The sequence below is a fragment of the Chelmon rostratus genome, chromosome 20 (assembly GCF_017976325.1).
Source record: "Chelmon rostratus isolate fCheRos1 chromosome 20, fCheRos1.pri, whole genome shotgun sequence".
In the NCBI taxonomy this organism is placed as follows: Eukaryota; Metazoa; Chordata; class Actinopteri; order Chaetodontiformes; family Chaetodontidae; genus Chelmon; species Chelmon rostratus.
The window spans coordinates 20,265,207-20,283,902 of record NC_055677.1 but is presented as its reverse complement, the minus strand read 5'-3'; the positions used below and the strand labels follow the sequence as shown (position 1 = coordinate 20,283,902).

The 18,696-nt window shown below is 42.2% G+C and overlaps 1 protein-coding gene across 1 annotated transcript in view; it reads left to right on the top strand.

Moving 5' to 3' along the window:
- The window catches only part of kcnh2b (potassium voltage-gated channel, subfamily H (eag-related), member 2b), a 225,127-nt gene that overhangs the window by 110,794 nt on the left and 95,637 nt on the right, over positions 1 to 18,696 (top strand). The window contains exons 3-6 of the mRNA XM_041961103.1: positions 8,848 to 9,003; positions 9,826 to 10,039; positions 10,395 to 10,726; positions 10,821 to 11,032. Of these exons, the coding sequence (XP_041817037.1) occupies positions 8,848 to 9,003; positions 9,826 to 10,039; positions 10,395 to 10,726; positions 10,821 to 11,032 (914 nt within the window). The remainder of the gene's footprint in view (positions 1 to 8,847; positions 9,004 to 9,825; positions 10,040 to 10,394; positions 10,727 to 10,820; positions 11,033 to 18,696) is intronic.

Sequence of the window (18,696 nt, the reverse complement as noted above, 5' to 3'; positions counted from 1 at the left end):
TAGATTAGATTGATCCTTGCATTTTCTTGTTCTATCTGATTGTTCTCTTTTTTCATTTTGCCATGAAATTAATAGCAAAACAATGAATCTTTATGGTATTAGTGTGTGTCACTCAGCTTTTCTCAGAAACAAATATCTATTTGGCATTCAGCAATAATATTGCAGTTCATAAAAGTGTTATTGCTTTTATCATGACCTCGGATCAACTTATCAGATTGCAGCTGAAATATTGAAAAACCTGTCCTCCATTCCTACTAACTTATTTATTTTCATCATCTCAGTGGCATGCACTCTGAGCTATCTTAGTTCTTTTGGAAAATGGCAGGAAAGTTGACTGCAATAGCTAAAATACAGTCGCCTACAGTTGAGACATAGTAATGACCAGCTCTACTTAACAGAACCAATTAACAGGTATAACATTTCTTATTAGTTACAATCCGGATATTTAGGTGCTGTTTTCCAGCCATGGATAAACACCACAGAGTGAGAGAGTCCAGGGCTCCACTCACCACAACACGCCTCATCCTTTATCCAGGCAGGCGCCCTCTGGGATGGACAACTGGTTTAATGGATCCCACTGCTCAGTCTGGAGCTTTGTCAACTTCGCAACCACCCCGCTCCCATCAGCCCCACCGCATCAATCATACTGTACATACGCTGCTCGACTGCCATTATTTCTTATTTCCTACCAATAGGGGGCGGCATGTCCATGTTCAAAGCATGCACACATGCACACTCGCACACCGCGGCAATCTGTTACAATCAAGCTACCACTTTGCCACATAAGCGCACAGCTCACCAGTTTGCTATTTGTCTCTATTAAAGCTGAGGGAGGCTGATGAATGAAGTAGTTTGTCCCTCCACTGCTTCTCATCCCCAACCTAGAAAAAGGTGCAGGGGTCAGCCACATGCCATTTGAGTGTTTGTTTGTCTGAGTGTGTGTGTGTGTGTGTGTTGTCATTTTTGAAAGATGGACTAATGTTACATCACTTATCAGAGGACAGCTGGTGGCTAAGATCAGACGGATGGGGGGTGGGGGGTGAGGCGGTTGCAACACCGATATGATACAGAAAAATATCACGTGCACACAAGCACGCTTGCATGCACACCAGTTTATTTTTCCATTCTGTCATCCGGCTCGCTGCCCAGCCCTGTTGGAACAACACACCTGTATGAGGCAGAGCTGTGGTGTAGTATAGCCATATTATTTCCCTGTATCTCAGTGTGTGAAGATAATACAGCACGGCAGTGTGTGTGTGTGTTTTGGGGGGGGCGGGGACTGCATTTGACACTATGCATATTACCTGGAAAGAATAACAAGGAAAAGTTGTTGTGTCCTGCCACCTAGTGGTTTACTATGACCAGTTTTTAGTTTTACAGAGAGACGCCGTCATATTTCAGCTTGTACTTCAAGTATTAAGAACTTTGATGCAGAGCAAGCTTATTAAAACCTCTAGGACCCTTCCCGTGACACAGTGATACTTGTCTTATGATTCATTTACCATTTTAACATGCTCAACTGTAATGTACTGCTGTTGAGTGGGTGTTATTATCGGAAATACTGAAACCAAGAGCAACAATAATTAGTCAGAATAAGATCAATCCTGTAGTATTATTTGTTTGCCTCCACTTAAACTCTATGTGACGTGTGCCCTCAAGGTGATTTACACACATTCTGGGTGAGTGTGCACACAGTAGCAGGTGGCTGCCTCTTTCTGGCCTCAAACAGATGTCAAAGCTGTCATGGTAATGGGGCAGCACTTAGGATGCAGCAGGGATTTCCCTGTGAGAATGACTCAAGGTGACGTTGGTCAGGCCTCAAGAGTCTTTCCTCTTCATGTCCAAGGGGACATTCGCTTTTCTCATGCTCATTACCAGAGACGTTAGAGGTTATAGTTGGCTACAAAGCAGCATCCATGGAGCTGGCAGGAATACAGGCTTTTAATGTGCCGTTTTTATCACCTTCTATGGCCAGTGTCTTTAACAGCTCCTATGCAATCTCTACACAGGGAATTCGTTTCCTTTTGGGAAAAAATGTTTGATTTGCTGCAGAACTTTATCTTAGTCTGAGCAGAGAGTTTGTAATGGAGATGTGTGTAACTGAAAGGAAAAGACCCCTGAGTCTTAACTTTCTCAGTGTTGTCTAAACAAGCCACATCATCTTCACCAGCACCAGAAACTTTAGGGAGAAAACACAAGCATCCAGTCACAGCTCTTGTGGTCATTCGACCACTCTGAGGTGTAGTTACAGGTTCGAGAGGCATCACATGTGAGATGAAAAGGTCCGGATGGTGTGATGCTCATCCATTGTCATTAATAGTTATTTCATCTATTAGCAGTATATTTTCTGACACTTTCAGGTAATTATGGAAGTGCAGTTGTTATCTTGGCCTGAGTGTTTAGGATTTAAACAGGGGTTTTTCTGGCTCTGGCTATGGCCAGGAACATAACAAGCTTCTCCAGTTGGCCTGCAACCAGCAGGCCTGTAGAATATTTAAAGCTGTCTCAGAGTATCTGTGGATGTGAAGATCTGCACGTTGTCTCCTTTTCATTTTTTTTTTATGCCAAGAAGTGATGGAGCAGAGGAGAGTTTGTCTGTGAATGAGACTCTCCGCCTCTTCCGTTCCCCTCTGTCACTTTGTCACTGTGTGTGTGTGTGTGTGTGTGTGTGTGTGATACAGAACAGACCAGCTGAGAGGAAACAGACACATCCCCGTCCTCTCACATCTCTCTCGCTTTCACAGACGTGTGTTCTCCCTCTCTGTGTCTGTGATGGAAAATAACCGTGAGCTAATGGTTTTCAGACATAATATCCCCGTCCTGATGGGAATACAGCGAGTACTGTGCCAGCACTCTCAAAGAATAAATAAACAAAACCATCCACATTGTTTGCAAGTAGGAAAAGCTGTGGGTTATGTAAGTGACACTCTCTTTTACAACAATCTGAAAACTAATAAGAGCTGCAGATACTTTGTGTTCTGCCAAGCTGCCGTGCCCCCCTTTTTCAACTGTCTGTCAGCTGTTTCTGTTCAGGAGACAACGGAGTCAGTGATTATAGCTCAGAAAAAAACTGCTTTCAAATTCACTGTTGGCAGAAATTCATTTGTGGCTGATTTGTTGAGGTATTCTCTCCAAAATAACTTTTCATACCTGCACAAGGTGCAGTTACAGTAAACAGAAGAGAATGATTTATATCAGTCAGTACAATGACGTGGAGAGCAGGATTGTGTGATGTCCAGTGTGTGTTGCTGTTGACAGTAAATGCCTTGCCAAGTGACCTATCTACAAGTGCAGGGACCACGGTTGTCCACTAGGAGGAGCGGATGCACATCTGTCTGGGGAAGTCCCCACACTCCGCATGGTTGTGATGTAGTGTTTAGATGCCTATGGTGAATTTGGGTCATATGGTGAAACCATTCGAGCATCGTTCTTCGTTAACATCAGCATTCAGTAAAAGTACATGGGAGCCTACACGTGATGATGAACTAATTATTATATATTTTTTTAATATTCAGCCAAAAAGACAAGACACACACCAAACAACACAAGTAAGACAAGAGAACAAGAGCAGTGAGCCCTAACCCTAACATTAAGAACATTAACATCATTACAACAGGCCGATGTTGCTGTGTGCAGGTGCATGCGGTGTGTGTGGCTGTGTGTGTGTGTCTATGGGGAAGATGGATGAAAGAAAATAAACTAAGACAAAGTAAAGGAAAAGAGATTAAAAAGTTATATGAAATTAAAAGGAAAATAATGCAAAAAGGTATCATTAGAAATGAAAAAAGTAGACTCCTGCTAATACTGCTAATACTACTAATACTAATACAAATATCACTACTACTGCTGCTAGTAATGATGATGATCAGGGAAGTGTCATAGTACCATTTTGCTTCTCACTGTAGCCATACAGTACAGTAAGAGTTTGCTTTTGGCTCAGAGCCCACTATTAAGTCTCTGTTTTCACCCTCCATGGTGAAAATTTGGGCACCCCTCCTCTGTGCTGTGGATGAACAACCTGAAAATAATTCTTTTTCCAGTTTACTGTCAACCACCCCGGATATTTGATATTTCCAGTGTGGTCTGGATGCAGTATTAGTGTGCATGCTGTGTGTACAATTCCTTCACTATTCTGCCTTTCATCCATTGTTCAGGGTTGTATCTAGTAATATTTAGAAAATGAAAATAATGGAATAGACAAACAGAAAGACCATGATAATAACAACAAAGTCCTATTTAAAAAATGAGCATAAGATCATGCTAAAAATATTCAAGAAAATCTAAAAAAGGACACATACGAATACATAATTATATATGCATGCAGTAATATACACTCTTATACTCTTGTGTAGTGCAAATATACAATAATGAAGTGCCTTAGATTTTATTTTAGGTTCGGGTTATTGTATTTCTATCTGTTCTCTCTAAGCACACCCCTCTGATCCCTCCACCTCAGTCCAGAAGTGAAGAGCTGGTTGATTGAACACTAATCTTTTTCCCTTTAATCCACTTGTTCTTTAGCAGAGATTATGATACTAATTTCTAATCCAGCACACCGCAGGATGCTCTGAGGCAGAGAGGGAAGGCAGTTTGTGCTCCACCTGTTTATCTGTCTCAGGTTGAAAACATTAAAAAGAGCGGATACATGCCACAGCCTCCCTGACTTTCTTGGCGTTCTCTCATTGGAGGAATCGTTTAGCTTCAGAGTTGTATGTGATTTGACATCAGGTTACTTGGGAGCAGCCAAATCCTTGTTTACTCTTCACCAATCCTCTCTCATCTCCTGCTACACAGGAAAAAAGATGTTCCTGTACAGTTAATCCTTCCCTCCACGTCCCTCTAAACCCACCAGGCAACAATGTCCGTGCGGTCTTGTGGGGGTTTCAGTCGATTTCCCTCACGTGGAGTAGCTGCTGTGAGTATCCTGTCTGAAGGACTGCTAACAGAGCTAAAAATGATCATTATCTTCCTTTCTGAGTCTGTTTCTTCCCTTTATCTTTCTTTCTTACTGTTCCACTGTCATTGATCCTTTTTTTACTTCTGTTTTTATCTTTTTTTGCTTTCCATGGTCTTCACCTCTTTCCTTATTCCTTTCCTGACTTCATAGCTACCTTTCTTCCTTTCCTTTAACCACCTCTCCTCCTTTCTTTTCATTTTTTCCAGGCTTCTCCTCATTTCTGTTCCACCAGTTCAGGTGTAGCTTGTGAAGAGCCTCAGTAAAGAACTGACTGTGTCTTAAGCACAGCCCAACTGACCCAGAATATCTTATACCTTGTTAGGGGCAGATTCAGTCTTTTTTTAATCCATATGTTCTTTTGAAGCATGTGTGAGCACAGGTTATCTGGCCCTAGCTGTCGGGATTGAAAATGGATCCTGATCCTTTACAAGGAGGCCAAAGATAAAACAGAAAACATCACAACCACAGATCAAAAACACTGTAATCCTTCTTCATTAGAAATAATTTCAGACTTCTTCTATGCTCCACACCATCTCTTCCTGTTTAACTTTGCATACATTTGCACTCAGACAAATCAAATACATTTTTATGTTTAATGCCCCAGTCCCTCAAATAATCCAGTCTGACAACTGACACATGGTCTCAGTTTCTCACATACTCTAAAGCTAAAGCATTAGGATCCTCAACATTCAGGGCTGTCAAAGATCCTGGTGCCAAACCTTTTGCTTTATATGAATTAATGGTCAGCCCCCCCGAGCAGTCCTTTAAATCATCCATCCCTGGTCCTGGTCTGCCATGAGCAGTTTGCACTCTGTGCTTTTTTTGGATATGTTTTAGTGTATTGTGATAATCTCCCAGAGCTTTGGAAATCAGCAACGCTGAATCAGATTATCAGATGGTACGCGCTGAATTGGAATCCATCCACAGGGAGCATTTAGATGAAATGGCATTTGCCCTGTTAACCTCAGAGCTCAGTTCATTTCACATGCTGTCGGAGGGAATGTTTTACAGTAGACAGAGACGTTATGATGGTCGTCAACAAAAAGGTCTGATGTGCCAGTTTGCAGGCTTAATACTTCATTTCCACCAATCAAAATCCACCCCCCCCCCACACACACACACACGCACAGATAAACCCACTTATGTGTACAGAAGAACACACTGTACAGCGCACTCATGCATTGACGTATGCCTGCAACGCATTTATGCGTATATGATTATTGTAGATTATGTGTGTATCTAAAGTAAAAACACACACAGAGAAGTGAAATATAGCTGAGTGAGCGTTCCAGATTCACTCAAAGAATTGATGATAAATACTTTTTCTCTCTAATGTATTAGACTTAAAACAATGAGCTGAAGTTAAATCCTCTTGCGTTGACATTTAATCCTACATTGTTCTGTGTGTGTGTTTGTACAAATCACATCTGTCAACCCCAAACCACACATCACTGTGTCCTGTGTTTGAAAGACACACGCATGCTCACAGCTTGCTGTGTTATCAGTTTGCTTTGGGAGACTGCTGAGCAGATGAAGAGTTGCTGCTCAGTGTCTGGGACTGACATCCCGTAATAATAAGTGTTTCGAAGGCACTGTCTTTCAGGGACAGGCTACAAGTACACCAGTTCCAATCCACCTAACAACAGGGGATGTCAAGTGAAAGCCCTCTAGAGGGAGGACTGGTGCTGCAAATCTGTCCCTCATTACTGTTGATGTGACAGTAATTTGCATCAGTGGGGCATTAATCCAATTTAATCTGTTTGACTAAATGACATGAGATGTATCATATTAGGTGTTTGAAGCAGTTCACCTTTTTACATGGAACAACAAGTTGATAAAACTAGCATTTTTCCCCAAAACACTTTAACTTTTCCTTTCATGCTACTCTGCTATATAGCTCATATTGATATGATTTACACTGGTGATGATGAAGATATCGTTTTATAGCTTTTGTCATTCTCACTAGTCTTCTTGACAAAATTTTAAACTGAGCCAGAAACTTTTGGAGAGTTGTGTGGCATGTCTGCAGGCTGCCCTGCCTGGATAGGCGGTTGCAGGACGGTCTGAAGCAGCATTAGGCGTGATGCCGCAGCACCTTCAGTCATTTTAAAAAGGCTGCAAATGCAGTGTCACAGCTGGAAATGACAACAGGCATGAATGGACATGACCCAATAGCTTATGAATGGAACATGAGAGTGTCTACCTACTGTACACATGTGCACATAAGCATGTGTGCACACGGACACACATACACACACGCTCTGCTAGATATGGCCAGATGGTGTAATCCTTTAGTTTTCCCTGTTTAGTTTTCATTTTTTCCCCCCCTCCTGTGTTGGGATTATGCTGTTGTCCAATCGGATTTTGGCCCACTCTCCAGCGATGATGTGAGATGAATGACAGGCGGGTGGGTGGGTGAGTGAGGCAGGCATGCAGTAGACACACTGTACTCTGGGTTTCACAACATACCGCGTTGGCTGTAAACGCTCCACGCCACCAAAACCGCTGTGGCCGCCATTTGTCGAGCTGACCATCACTGTCCAGGTAAGAGACACAACGGACCAGAGCATGGTATGCTGGGAAATATCAGAGGGAGGCAGTGACCAAGACATCCATGTATTGAGCAAACAAATGTTTGCACCAGGATTTCTATGATTTTTCTTTTTTTTTTTTTTTTAAATTCACAAAAAAATGCACAGCGTGAGCCTTTGTTTTGACGGACTGGATGCATTTTGCTGTGGCTTGGTTTATGTTAATTTATTTATTTGGACAGAGTTTGACAAAGAGTTGTATGATCTGAAAGGGCAGATTAAGGTGGATTTAAATAATGTGTAAAGTGACAATATTTCTGACATTTGAGAGTGAACTTTTTCTTTTTTCTCTCGCTGAGATGCAGCTGTGTTCAAACGTGGCGTAAAGGAATAAAACTTTCCACATGCGAGCAAATCCTTTGTAGTTTACCATCGATCTGACCTGGATCCAGATGTTTGTCTATATGTTGTAACTGATATGTTTTATCTCATTTTTACCTGCAGTTTATCATTTTGCATGGTGAACTTATTCTAAACCTACTTTTGGAAATGTCTGGATCTTTTGTAGCTCAGTACTCGTTTGCTGGTATCCATTATACTTCCTGCAGGATATGAACTTGTCAGTCATACGTTTTCCTGCATGTTTTCAGTGTACTTCCACATTGTGAATGATAAAAATTTAGCAAAAAGTGTTCTACTTTGAGGTGTTCTCAGATTGTGTCACAGGATCACAATGCTTTTTCCATGTCTGTGTGTGTGTGTGTGTATTTTGATGCTTTTAAGTTTCAAATTCCTTGCATCAAAACCAGAATAGACTTCCAGTCTACCTGGTATGTGCCGTGTCTCCAGGCCTATAGACCTGGCAGAAAACTCACAGCCACTTACTGTCATACGTAGTCTAATTTCACGCTTACTTAGCTGTTTTAGCACTCATGTGGCAGATTAGTGAACGTGCTCGGCCTCATATGCAAGAGAGTGTGTGAGCTGATTAAGTGCAGATGCACATTTAATAAGTAGAGAGAATGGAAAAGTGTGTGTGTGTGTGTGTGAAAACGGGGCCTGTGTAATTAGTGCATATATGCTCACATTCACAGTGTGGCATGCATGTGTTCATCCGTGACTGTTCATCGTGCATGCATGAGTGTTTCTGCACACAGATTTATTATGTAGAAATTTACATAAAACAATGACTGTAACAATAACTTTTGAAAAGAAGCGATTTTCCTACTTTCAGGGTTTGAAGTTTAAAACCTTAAAACCTAAATCCATGCACACTTTTTGCAAGAGGTTCTGGATAAAAGCTTCCCCGCGAATACAGTCAGCGCTGTCTGAGTTTTATCTTTCTCTCTTCCCACGCAGGTCACTGCTTCCTGTGTATGGTGGATGTGGTGCCAGTGAAGAACGAGGATGGCGTGGTGATCATGTTCATCCTCAACTTCGAGGTCATGTCAGAGGAGACTTTCCCAGACCAGAAAGAGGAGCTCAACCACCGCCTGCCCACCTGGCTCGTCACCGGTAGCTGCCGTCTAACCGGATTTCTTTCTTTGTTGTTTTGTGTTCTGTGGTACTCAGGCCAGGTTCTGTGCAACTTAGCAACCACAGAATAGACACTTGCTGAACTTTTCCTTCGTCGCTGTTCATCCCCATGTATATTATGTATATTTTTTTTTAGTAAAAGAAAATCATCAGAACAAATACTAGGAAAGTGAATGGTAGTACCCATTACTAGTAATTAAATAACTGAAAGAATTAAAAGAGCCTTTTGATTGACACACCATTCATCATCTAATCATGTACACCTGTGGATTCAGTATATGCAGACCGTTCCATTTCATTTAATTTTGCAGAAAGCTCAGGTGGTCATGATATTTGCAAAGTATATTGATGAAACCTGAGTTCTTTTGTTGGATCGGGTTTTACAAAATGCTCTTTTTTTCATGAACATGAGCATGAATTTCTGTTCCAGATGGATAACCCCAGGGAACAGCATCTGAAATAGGACACTGATGATATCTGGAAGTCTGTCTCCTAACCGGATTTCTTGTTTTTAACTTTGCGGCTAAAACCAAAATCTAATCAATGCTACTGTCCCAGATTTCCCTGCTAAATTGTTTTTGAAGCTGTATTTTGAAGGTCTGCTAGACTCCACATGATCTGGTTCAAATCTCCCTCTCTCCTGGCATGACCTCGCTACCCACAATATCCTCCCATATCCTATCTCGGCTTGTTCCCTCCTTTAATTCGCACCTTCCTTTCACTTTCCTACAGTGTCATATTGGAAATCCACCTTTCACCCTGCAGGCAGTAATTCTCTGCCTCACTCCTTCTCTCCTCCAGGTCGTCCACGAGGTTTCAAGCTGCGCCTCCCGCTGCTGCGCTCCTTGTCCAACAGTAAAGCGTCTCTAAACGACGCGGAGGCTGGTGACATCCCCACTGCCACGCCCCTGCCGCTGCACCCAGACCACCACAGTCACGAGTCCCTATGCCTGGGGGAGTTCCTGCCCCTTCCCACTTTACCACCAGACCACCAGGAGCCAATCAGTGGAAGCAGGTCGGCCCGGTGGATTTCTTTAGTTAAATCTGAATGTCTGACTTTTTTAGAGAGACAATCCTACGAAACGAGAGCACACCACACGATCTCACAATGGCTTCATTTTAGTCTGATTATGTCAGACTATGTGTATTGTTTTCACTTTACTTTGCCTAGTTTTCTTTTTCATATGTAATCTGAAATGCTTCCTGTAACAAAATCCTCTTGTCCATTTTCCTCCCGCTGTGAGGTCAAAGGTCACTGATGGCCAGTCTGTTTTGCTGAAGGGTCTTTGAGTTTGGCCAGACATTTGAAATATCCAGGTCATTGACAGACTCTCCTGTTAATACCCATTATGTCCTTTTCTGTTTCGTAGGTCAGCTCTCCAGAGTTGGCCAGAAGACCGCCAGGAGGACCAGCGCACCTTACTGAGCTGTGACCCTCCTGTACCTCCTCCTCCTGCTCCTCCTCCTCCACATAGAACCCAGCTGGTGGGTCCCCTCACCCAGTCATCACCCTGCGTAGCACCTCACCACCGCCTCAGCCTCAACCCGGACGGCTCGGGCTCCAACTGCTCCCTGTCGCACAGCCGCTCGCGTGAGAGCTTCCACAGCATGCGTCGCGCCTCCTCCGTCGATGAGATCGAGGCCATGAGGCCCGACTGGGACCGAAAGAACCGGAGAGCAAGTGTCCGGCCGGGCAGCACTGGTGAGGATGGTGGCAGGAGGAAAGACAGACGACCCTGTCTGTTATCCCCTTTGGTTTTTACCTGACCGTCCGCTTTGCGTGTGTGTGTTTGCAGGTGCAGTAAACAGTAAGTCCAACATATTGAACTCCACGTCGGACTCAGACCTCATGCGGTACCGCACCATTTCCAAAATCCCTCAGATTACCCTCAACTTTGTGGATTTCAAACCTGACCCACTCATCGCCCTGCCCACCGGGGAGATGGACATCATCGCTCCCTGCAAACTCATCGACCGAACCCACAACGTCACAGAGAAAGTCACACAGGTAGGTTCATGACTGAGAGTGAGAGTGTGTGGTGTACAGAGGTACGCATGTGTCGAGAGAGAGAGGCTGTGCTTGTGCTGTTTGTGAGGTTTGTTGGCCTGTCTGAGCAGGTCTGAGCTTCTGATACTTTTTTTTGCATCAAACTTGGTACTTTTTATTTTCTTCACTGCAGTTTAGCTCACATTGAATTTGGAGGTTTAGTACTGGAGTGTGTGTTCATGCATACACTTAAACATGAAAAGAATATTCATGTGTGTATGTGCTCTTTGACAGATATGCAACCGAGTTTGCATAATTCAATCTTAGGAGATGATTTTTGTAGCACTATCTCAAGTGAACGAGACTGATTGAGGTCTGATGAGACGATGGTGGAGGGTGGTGTGGCGGCATTCCAGTGACTGATAATTAACTCAGGGAGTAACAGAGAAAGGACGTATGAGATGTGTTGTGAAGCAGCTCTTTTATTTCTTTGGTCTCTCCTCTAAGTCTGCATTCTTCCATTTCCCTCCACAGTCGCTTCCCTTCTTCTCTCACAGGCTGCAAACACATCACCTCCCTCACACTAATTGCTCTTAAAAAAGCTTCCACCTCTCACTGAGGATGTTCTGTCTGAAGTTCTGTCTTACTTATCTTACTGGTACAGTGACACTTCCTATAGCTGGGTGCATTTGGGTTGTATTAAATACAATATACAACAAAATGCAAAATATATGGGAGCGCTGGACGTGATAAATGTCAGCTACAATTTTGCATGTTTTAAAACGGATGAGTTGTAAGTTGTCACTGTGGCTGGAATTTAAATGTTGACTGGCCCGTGTTTTTTCAGCACATCTGCTTAAAAAGCTTTCGTCAAAGTAATTCAGTTGAGCAGACACGCAGGAGCGGCCATATGGGACTGGGAGAGAAGGAAAATCTGCTTTCACTTCATCATTTTACCAAGGTGCTTGTTCTGTTGCACAAAAACCAACCACCTTTAGCAGACAAGTAAATAGGAAAACTCAGATTGTAAGATATGTTGTTGCTGTCAGAGGTGAGCTTTATTGAGGGCAATGGAAGCACTAATGAGGCGGTTTATAGGGAAAGTTTTCTTGTCCACTTCCACAGAAGTCCACTGAGCATTGGGCCTTATTTCTTTATTAGAGGAAGATGCCTTCCAGAGAGGCAGGTTGATTAGGTTCCATTACAGTGTTATTCTTCCCTGTTTCAGAGTGTCCTTGCACAGTCTTTGTTGGATTAGCTGAGAACAGAAGAGGTTTCTTCAGCCTTATAAGCGGATCCATATGTGGCTCTCATTACAAATCTAATGTTAGAGGTGAACGATACTCTTATTGACTCTACGCTTGCAATTCATCTCTTTTTTTGTTTTCTGGAGTCACTTGGCTTTCTGAATGCGCGTGCAGCCATGTGTAATCAGCAGATGCGCATCAGATTGATTGCCAATTTCACATTTCATCGATTTGCTTCCTGTAGATGAATCGGTTCATCATTAACGACCATATCTCCTGTGGGATTCATGTGACTGTGGGGGAAACAATTAGAAAGTAATGTGCCATAAACTTATCTTAGAGGCGTGTGACAAAGATGACGCCTCACATCACTAAAACAGTGACAGTTTACAACAGCCCATTGTAAATCACCTGGTGTTTTATCATGCCACATTTCAAAATTAATGATGTCATTAAATGCCTCTCTTTTGTCAGAAAGGATGTTGAAATTTTTTGAGTGCCTCTGTCATTTATATGTGGAAATACAGTAGAAGGATGCCTTTTCCTCCCTGAAAACTTCATCTTCTGCCATTCAGCCCAGAGTTTGAAAAATTTGACTGTTCCCTGATTTAATTGATCTTTCAGTGTATTGAACTACACAGTATGTGTGCATGTCACAGTGTAAAACAGGATGCTGTCTATAGTGAATGTGATGGTTTATTTTGCAAGAGAATGAGGTGTCTAATTCGTCTCTCGGTAGACTGTGTCTCGGCATGGAGTCGTTTTTTTTGTCTCTTTCTCACATTTCGAAGCCCATGTTGGGAGTGGGATGAACAGAGAGCAGTAAAGATTAAGTTAATCTCTGCTAGGACTGCAGTCTACACGGAGTTACTGAAGATGAATATGAATCATCTCTTCTTTCATTTTGTGCGAATGAGACATCGTGCTCGGTTTTCTCTCCGACGAAGAACGAGAACATCAACAGAGAATAATCCAAAGTTGATGATGCAACACAATATAAACCTAATGCAATCATGCTGCACAGTATGTAAAGTGCAGCTGGCGAGGTCAAAACATAACCCTCAGTGGATGTGAGTGTGTATGAGTGTGTGTATGCATGCATGTGCATTAACCCATGCTACATACTGCAGTTATGTTATACTACAGATGGAGGAAACAGCACCAGCTGTGTCTCCAAATGCTATGGACTGCTATTTATAGACTGTTAAGAGAAGAATGGAAAAACACAAGATGAGCTACATTTTTACTGCATATATGTGAAATCTATTTAAAATGAAAGCTCTCTTTTCTAACATTAAAAAAACTCACATCATGGAGTGATGGGGAAAGAAACGTGTAGAGGCCATGAACTAAAAATAACAGCACAACAGCATGGTGTTTTTGTTTGATGTTTGTCCCATAAGTCTCCGAAAGAACTGCCCCCGCCTGCCCTCTGACCTTCTTGTGGAGTCCACAAGTCGGCTGGTTTTCAGTTGACTCACCAGCTTTCAGTGATCGCTGTGTTTCCAACTACAGAGAGAGAAATAATCACTTAAATCTCCACCTGAGCTGTGTGGTTCAACTGAAAACCCTCTCACCCTTTGATCTGTGTGGTAAATTCCTGAGAACAACTACTCAGCAGATATTCTGCTACCGTCAGAGCAAGTGCAGTACCGGCTGTGGCCTGAAGATGTCAGCACCACATCAGGTCGTGAGAAGACCGGCCTCGGCACTCCCTCAGAGGAGCGGAGAAGAAGATGTTGAAAGGCAAACAAGGCTGAATAATTCAAGTGTTCCATAAAACATCTGACACCCTGAACAAGAAGACATGCAGATTTTCTCTCTCATTTGAAATGGCTTCTGGCGCTGTCCCCTTTTCCTGCTCTGAACATGTGGGTTTTTGCCTCTTACACCCACACTCACTCATTAATGCTGACTTCTGGTGCTTTGTAAGTAAATGTCTGCAGTGTAAATGCACTAGCTGCCTTTAAATGCAGTTGTCTATTCTTAGTAAGCATTAGCACTGTTTGCCCATCAATCACTTCAACAATCAAGTCTTGCCTCTGTGTGAGCTTTCATATAGACTGGAGGGCAGGTGACCCAGTCTAATAAGGGAGGCTGGTAGATGGATGGAGGAGTGGCTGAGAGGATGCCAACAAAGAGGAAGGTCTTACTTAGTGTTTGGAGAGGCATGAAGAACTGAGCAGACCAATGAACAGTGTAGAGATAAACTGGAATCATGCCTCGCTGCATACTTGGACGCACACATACACACTTTAGTGACACTCATAGCTTCTCTGACTATGGTCATGTCCTATAGGGGACACTTGATTAGCTACAGACTAAGATCTACACTCCACACACTCACCCATTACAGCTCTCATACAATATTCCTGACGCACACCCGGCTCCATACTTGGCATTCCTGCAGACATGCACGATAAGCATCCACATATACACACACGGTAGGGCAAACTCGCTTACAACGCCCTGACGCTCACTCAGGCACACACACACACACACACACACAGGCTGCCTCTCCACTCAAGCAGCCTGTCACATCCAACTCCACAGTGGGATCCAATGGAGCAATGGATGGCACACACCATGCCCGGCAGCAAAGCGGTAGGAACCGTCTCCTTAAGATCGAACAGAGAACGAGTGTCACTTGCGTTACAAGTTTGCCTTTTGGTGCATGTGTTGGTGAGCAGTGTTTATGGTGTTTTGAAGGCCTGTGCATTGAGTGCTGATATGTGACCGTTGATGCTGTGCTTCCTTTTAGTTTCCAGTGTTAAAGGCTAAGAATGTTGAAAACAGTGTTGTTTATAGTTTATGGCATGGCATGATGTGCGACTCAGAAGTTATCTAGTGGCTGGATTTTATTTATTTTCAGAAGATTTGGGAAGGACCAGATGAAATGTACATGGATTATTACAATCTGACCACAGAAGTGCTAGTTGAAGTATTTTTATGGTGTCAAATATTTGAGTATTTACAGGATTAATGTTAAGTGAGGAAGCTGAAGCCACATTACATACCTTACATATTATTACATACCTTGGCGTTTAGTAAGGATTTTCCATTGTTATACTGTTTGTGATCAAAATACAGCCTACGAGCTGCATTTTTTTTCATCATCTTGCCTTTATTTACTAAAGTAATCACAAAGTATCTTAAATGATTTTACAATACCAAATCTGTTTAATCCTCTGGATTATTTTGCGGATGACACATTTTGTATGAGATTACAGATGCAGCAATGATCAAAAATGTAATGTGCTTGATTCTCCTGTATTTCCAGGATTCTCGCATATGCATTTCCATACTTAGAAAGAAATATTTTAGAATTGGTCGATTAGTCTTTATTTATTTTTCATATGGTCATATAGCAGTTATTCATGGGCTCTTGGCTTTCATGCTCTTTTTTCCTTAATGATGGGAAGTGAGAAGTCAAACTGTCAACTCGTGGTGTGGCTTTTAGGAACTCTTCTGGTCCAATTTGTCCGTGTGGGTGGTGTGACGACACCGAGGGCCACTTTATTAGAAATAAAACATGAGCTCTAGTGAGCTTTGCGGTACTTTGACAAGATTCTTTCCCAATTAAGCAGCATATAAAAAATCCAAAAGTTTTGCTAATAATCTCCAAAGTGTTTTACTGTCAAAAAATGTTGGGGGAAAAGATGAGATGATGGTGCTAATGCTTAGCACCCTGCTGGAGAAATTGTGAATGGGGGTGTCAAAAAATTGTCTTAATTAAAGTGATTTATTTGGTTAGTTTTTCGAAGCCAGTGCATGCCTCTCCTCACCCTGCTGAGGCACTGAAACTTAAAATCGCACAATTTTTCTCCAGAATATTTCATCAAGACAAACACCCACGTATATGTGGTGGGGCTGTGGCTCCGGAGGTAGAGCGGGTCAATTAAAAATTGCTTTGTGCAGTCCATAAATAATCAAAAAGATCATTATTTTTTGAGTGGTTATAGTTTAGAATCATACTTTTACTCTTAAATTCAGTGTCACCATGTGAAACCGCTGCTGCTTTGTGAGTTCTGAGCTGTGTGCATATAGTGTATTCATACAGCGAACTGTAATAAGCCATTTATGAAAGAACATTTGTTATGCCATTATAGACTTACATTACCTTCAATGGAATGTAGGTTGTGTATATTTCTTTAATGAGCTGGCTTTATAGGAAATAAGAGGAGGAGGCAGGAGGCAGGAGGATTCTGTCATGGCTTCACTGAACTCAGACTGTTTGTGTTTTTATATATATATTTATATGTGTATGTATTGTGTGTGTACAAGAACAGTTGTGCCTTTGTGGGTAGTCCGTCTTTCACATTTCTTTCATGTAGGCTCAGACTTTCATGTGTGCTTTTTTCCTGTTTGTCGTATTAGTTTTATTTCCTCTGTGGTGTTTCCCAAAACTACAAATAGTAGAGTTAGACACAAAATATTTTGAGCTTATGCAGCTGGACAAGTTTGACAGAATATATCTACAGACTTGTATTTCGTAATATATCACATATAAGTATCACACATCTCAACCTGTCTCGTGTTTACGCTGTACAGTTTTGTAAGTGGGTATATACTGGTTGTTGGCCTCTCAAACTTTGTGCCAGCCCACTCAGTGAGTAGAAGGCTTGTGCTGTAAAAACTAGAGCGATCTTAGAGTAAAACCTTAATTATGCATTGGGGAAAACAGCCGCAAACTTTAAAACCGTGTTTTGTTCGAAGATTAAAAGTATAACAGAGACTTTGATCAGAGTTCATTTTCCCTGCATGCCACTGCTTCATTCATTGTTGTTAGTGTACAGTGTAGCAAAGCTGCTGACACTGCAGCCGCTGTTATTCCATTAATTGAGTTTCCTGCTAGTCAAAGTCTGATGATACATATTTGCATAGGGTCATGAGTATGCATGAGCTCTCTAAATAGTGTATGATGTGAATGATTCAAAAGCAGGTATTTTTAGTAGTGCCACATGTTTTGAGAAAGCGCTGCGGGGGGGGCTGGTCTCTGATGTCACACTGTGGTTGTTTTGGTGAGCGATGCACCTCTGGCAAGTTCCACAGCAGGACTGTGTCCATTAAACAGGACAGAAATTAGGAGAAATGATGGGATTTATCATCTCTAAAAAGAGGAGAGTTAGTCAGTCAACCTGGAGGAGCGTGCTTTGTCCAGGCGTGTGTTTGTGCAGCCTGCAGATGGTTTCAAAAACATTTAAAGGTGTTAATTGTTTGATTTTTTTACTCTACTTTGTGACACTTATTCTTATTTAAATAATAACAAATATGTTTTTTTTTACTAAATTAATTAAAGTAATTTTTCCTCCAAACCTTTGGGACACAGTAACAGAAAGCTTACCATACTTTTTAAAATAATTATGGAGTACACTAAGCAAGCCAGCACAAATGACCAATGGGAACATACTCAGAGAGGTATGAGGATGCAAAACCATTTAAAACAAGTGAAAGAACTTTAAAATCAATCCTCAGCATTATATTCAGCCAGTGTAATGACACTAAAATGGGTCTGATATGTCCTTTTTTCCTGGTACAGTACGGTGTATTACAGTAATCAAGGCAAGAAAAGGCGTGGGTCAATTTTTAGCATCTTCCAATGTCTGGTGGGCTCTTACTTGGTCTTTCTGATATGTGATGTCATTGTTAGTTTATTGAGTTGATGTGTTGAGCAGCCTTTTTTTTTTTTGCAAGCAGCTCTTCCAGACATGACTCCAAATTGCAGCACAGTGAAAGAGAGTGCATATTATAATGGATGCTTTAAACCTCTCTGCTTGTCCTTGTCCACGGGTATTATGCACTTCATTCATCAGCAAAGACAAATTACTCTTATGGCAAGAAGACAAAGGAAATAGGATTTATTCAGGCTATTTGCAGTTGTAGCCTGCAGCTGTATGCCATAGCTGACGGAACCATTTTCCTGTTTGTAACCCGTATCTTAAATAGGCTGCTTTTTGCATTCAAATTGCCCTGTTCTCTCTTTATTCAGGGATTTTTTGTCATTGGGGAGCAGTTTTCACTGTGACAGTATTGTAGTGTTTGGGTGAGAAATGCACATGTGCGGAGTGCCACTGCCTGCCTCTGTCAGTTAAATGGGCTGGAATAGAGTAGAGTCTGGGAGCATGTGACGCACTCAACCTGCAGGACTGTAATTTAGCCGCCCGCTCAGTGGCTCTGCCTCAATACCTCAAACTGATTGAGTGCTTCCTCCGTGTGCGTTCAATGACCCACAAAGAAGGGATGCATGTTGTCTTGAAGCAATATGTATCAACCAAAGGACCGTCTTCAGCCCAGTTCAAATGGGACTAGTTTCTACAGGGGGTGTTAGATAACTGCATAGACCAGAGACAGACATGATGGTAATAGTCTTACTGGTCCTATCAGCCTTGTTTTGTGCATTTTTCCACAGACCTCCTTGATGAAAAACAAATTAGTCAA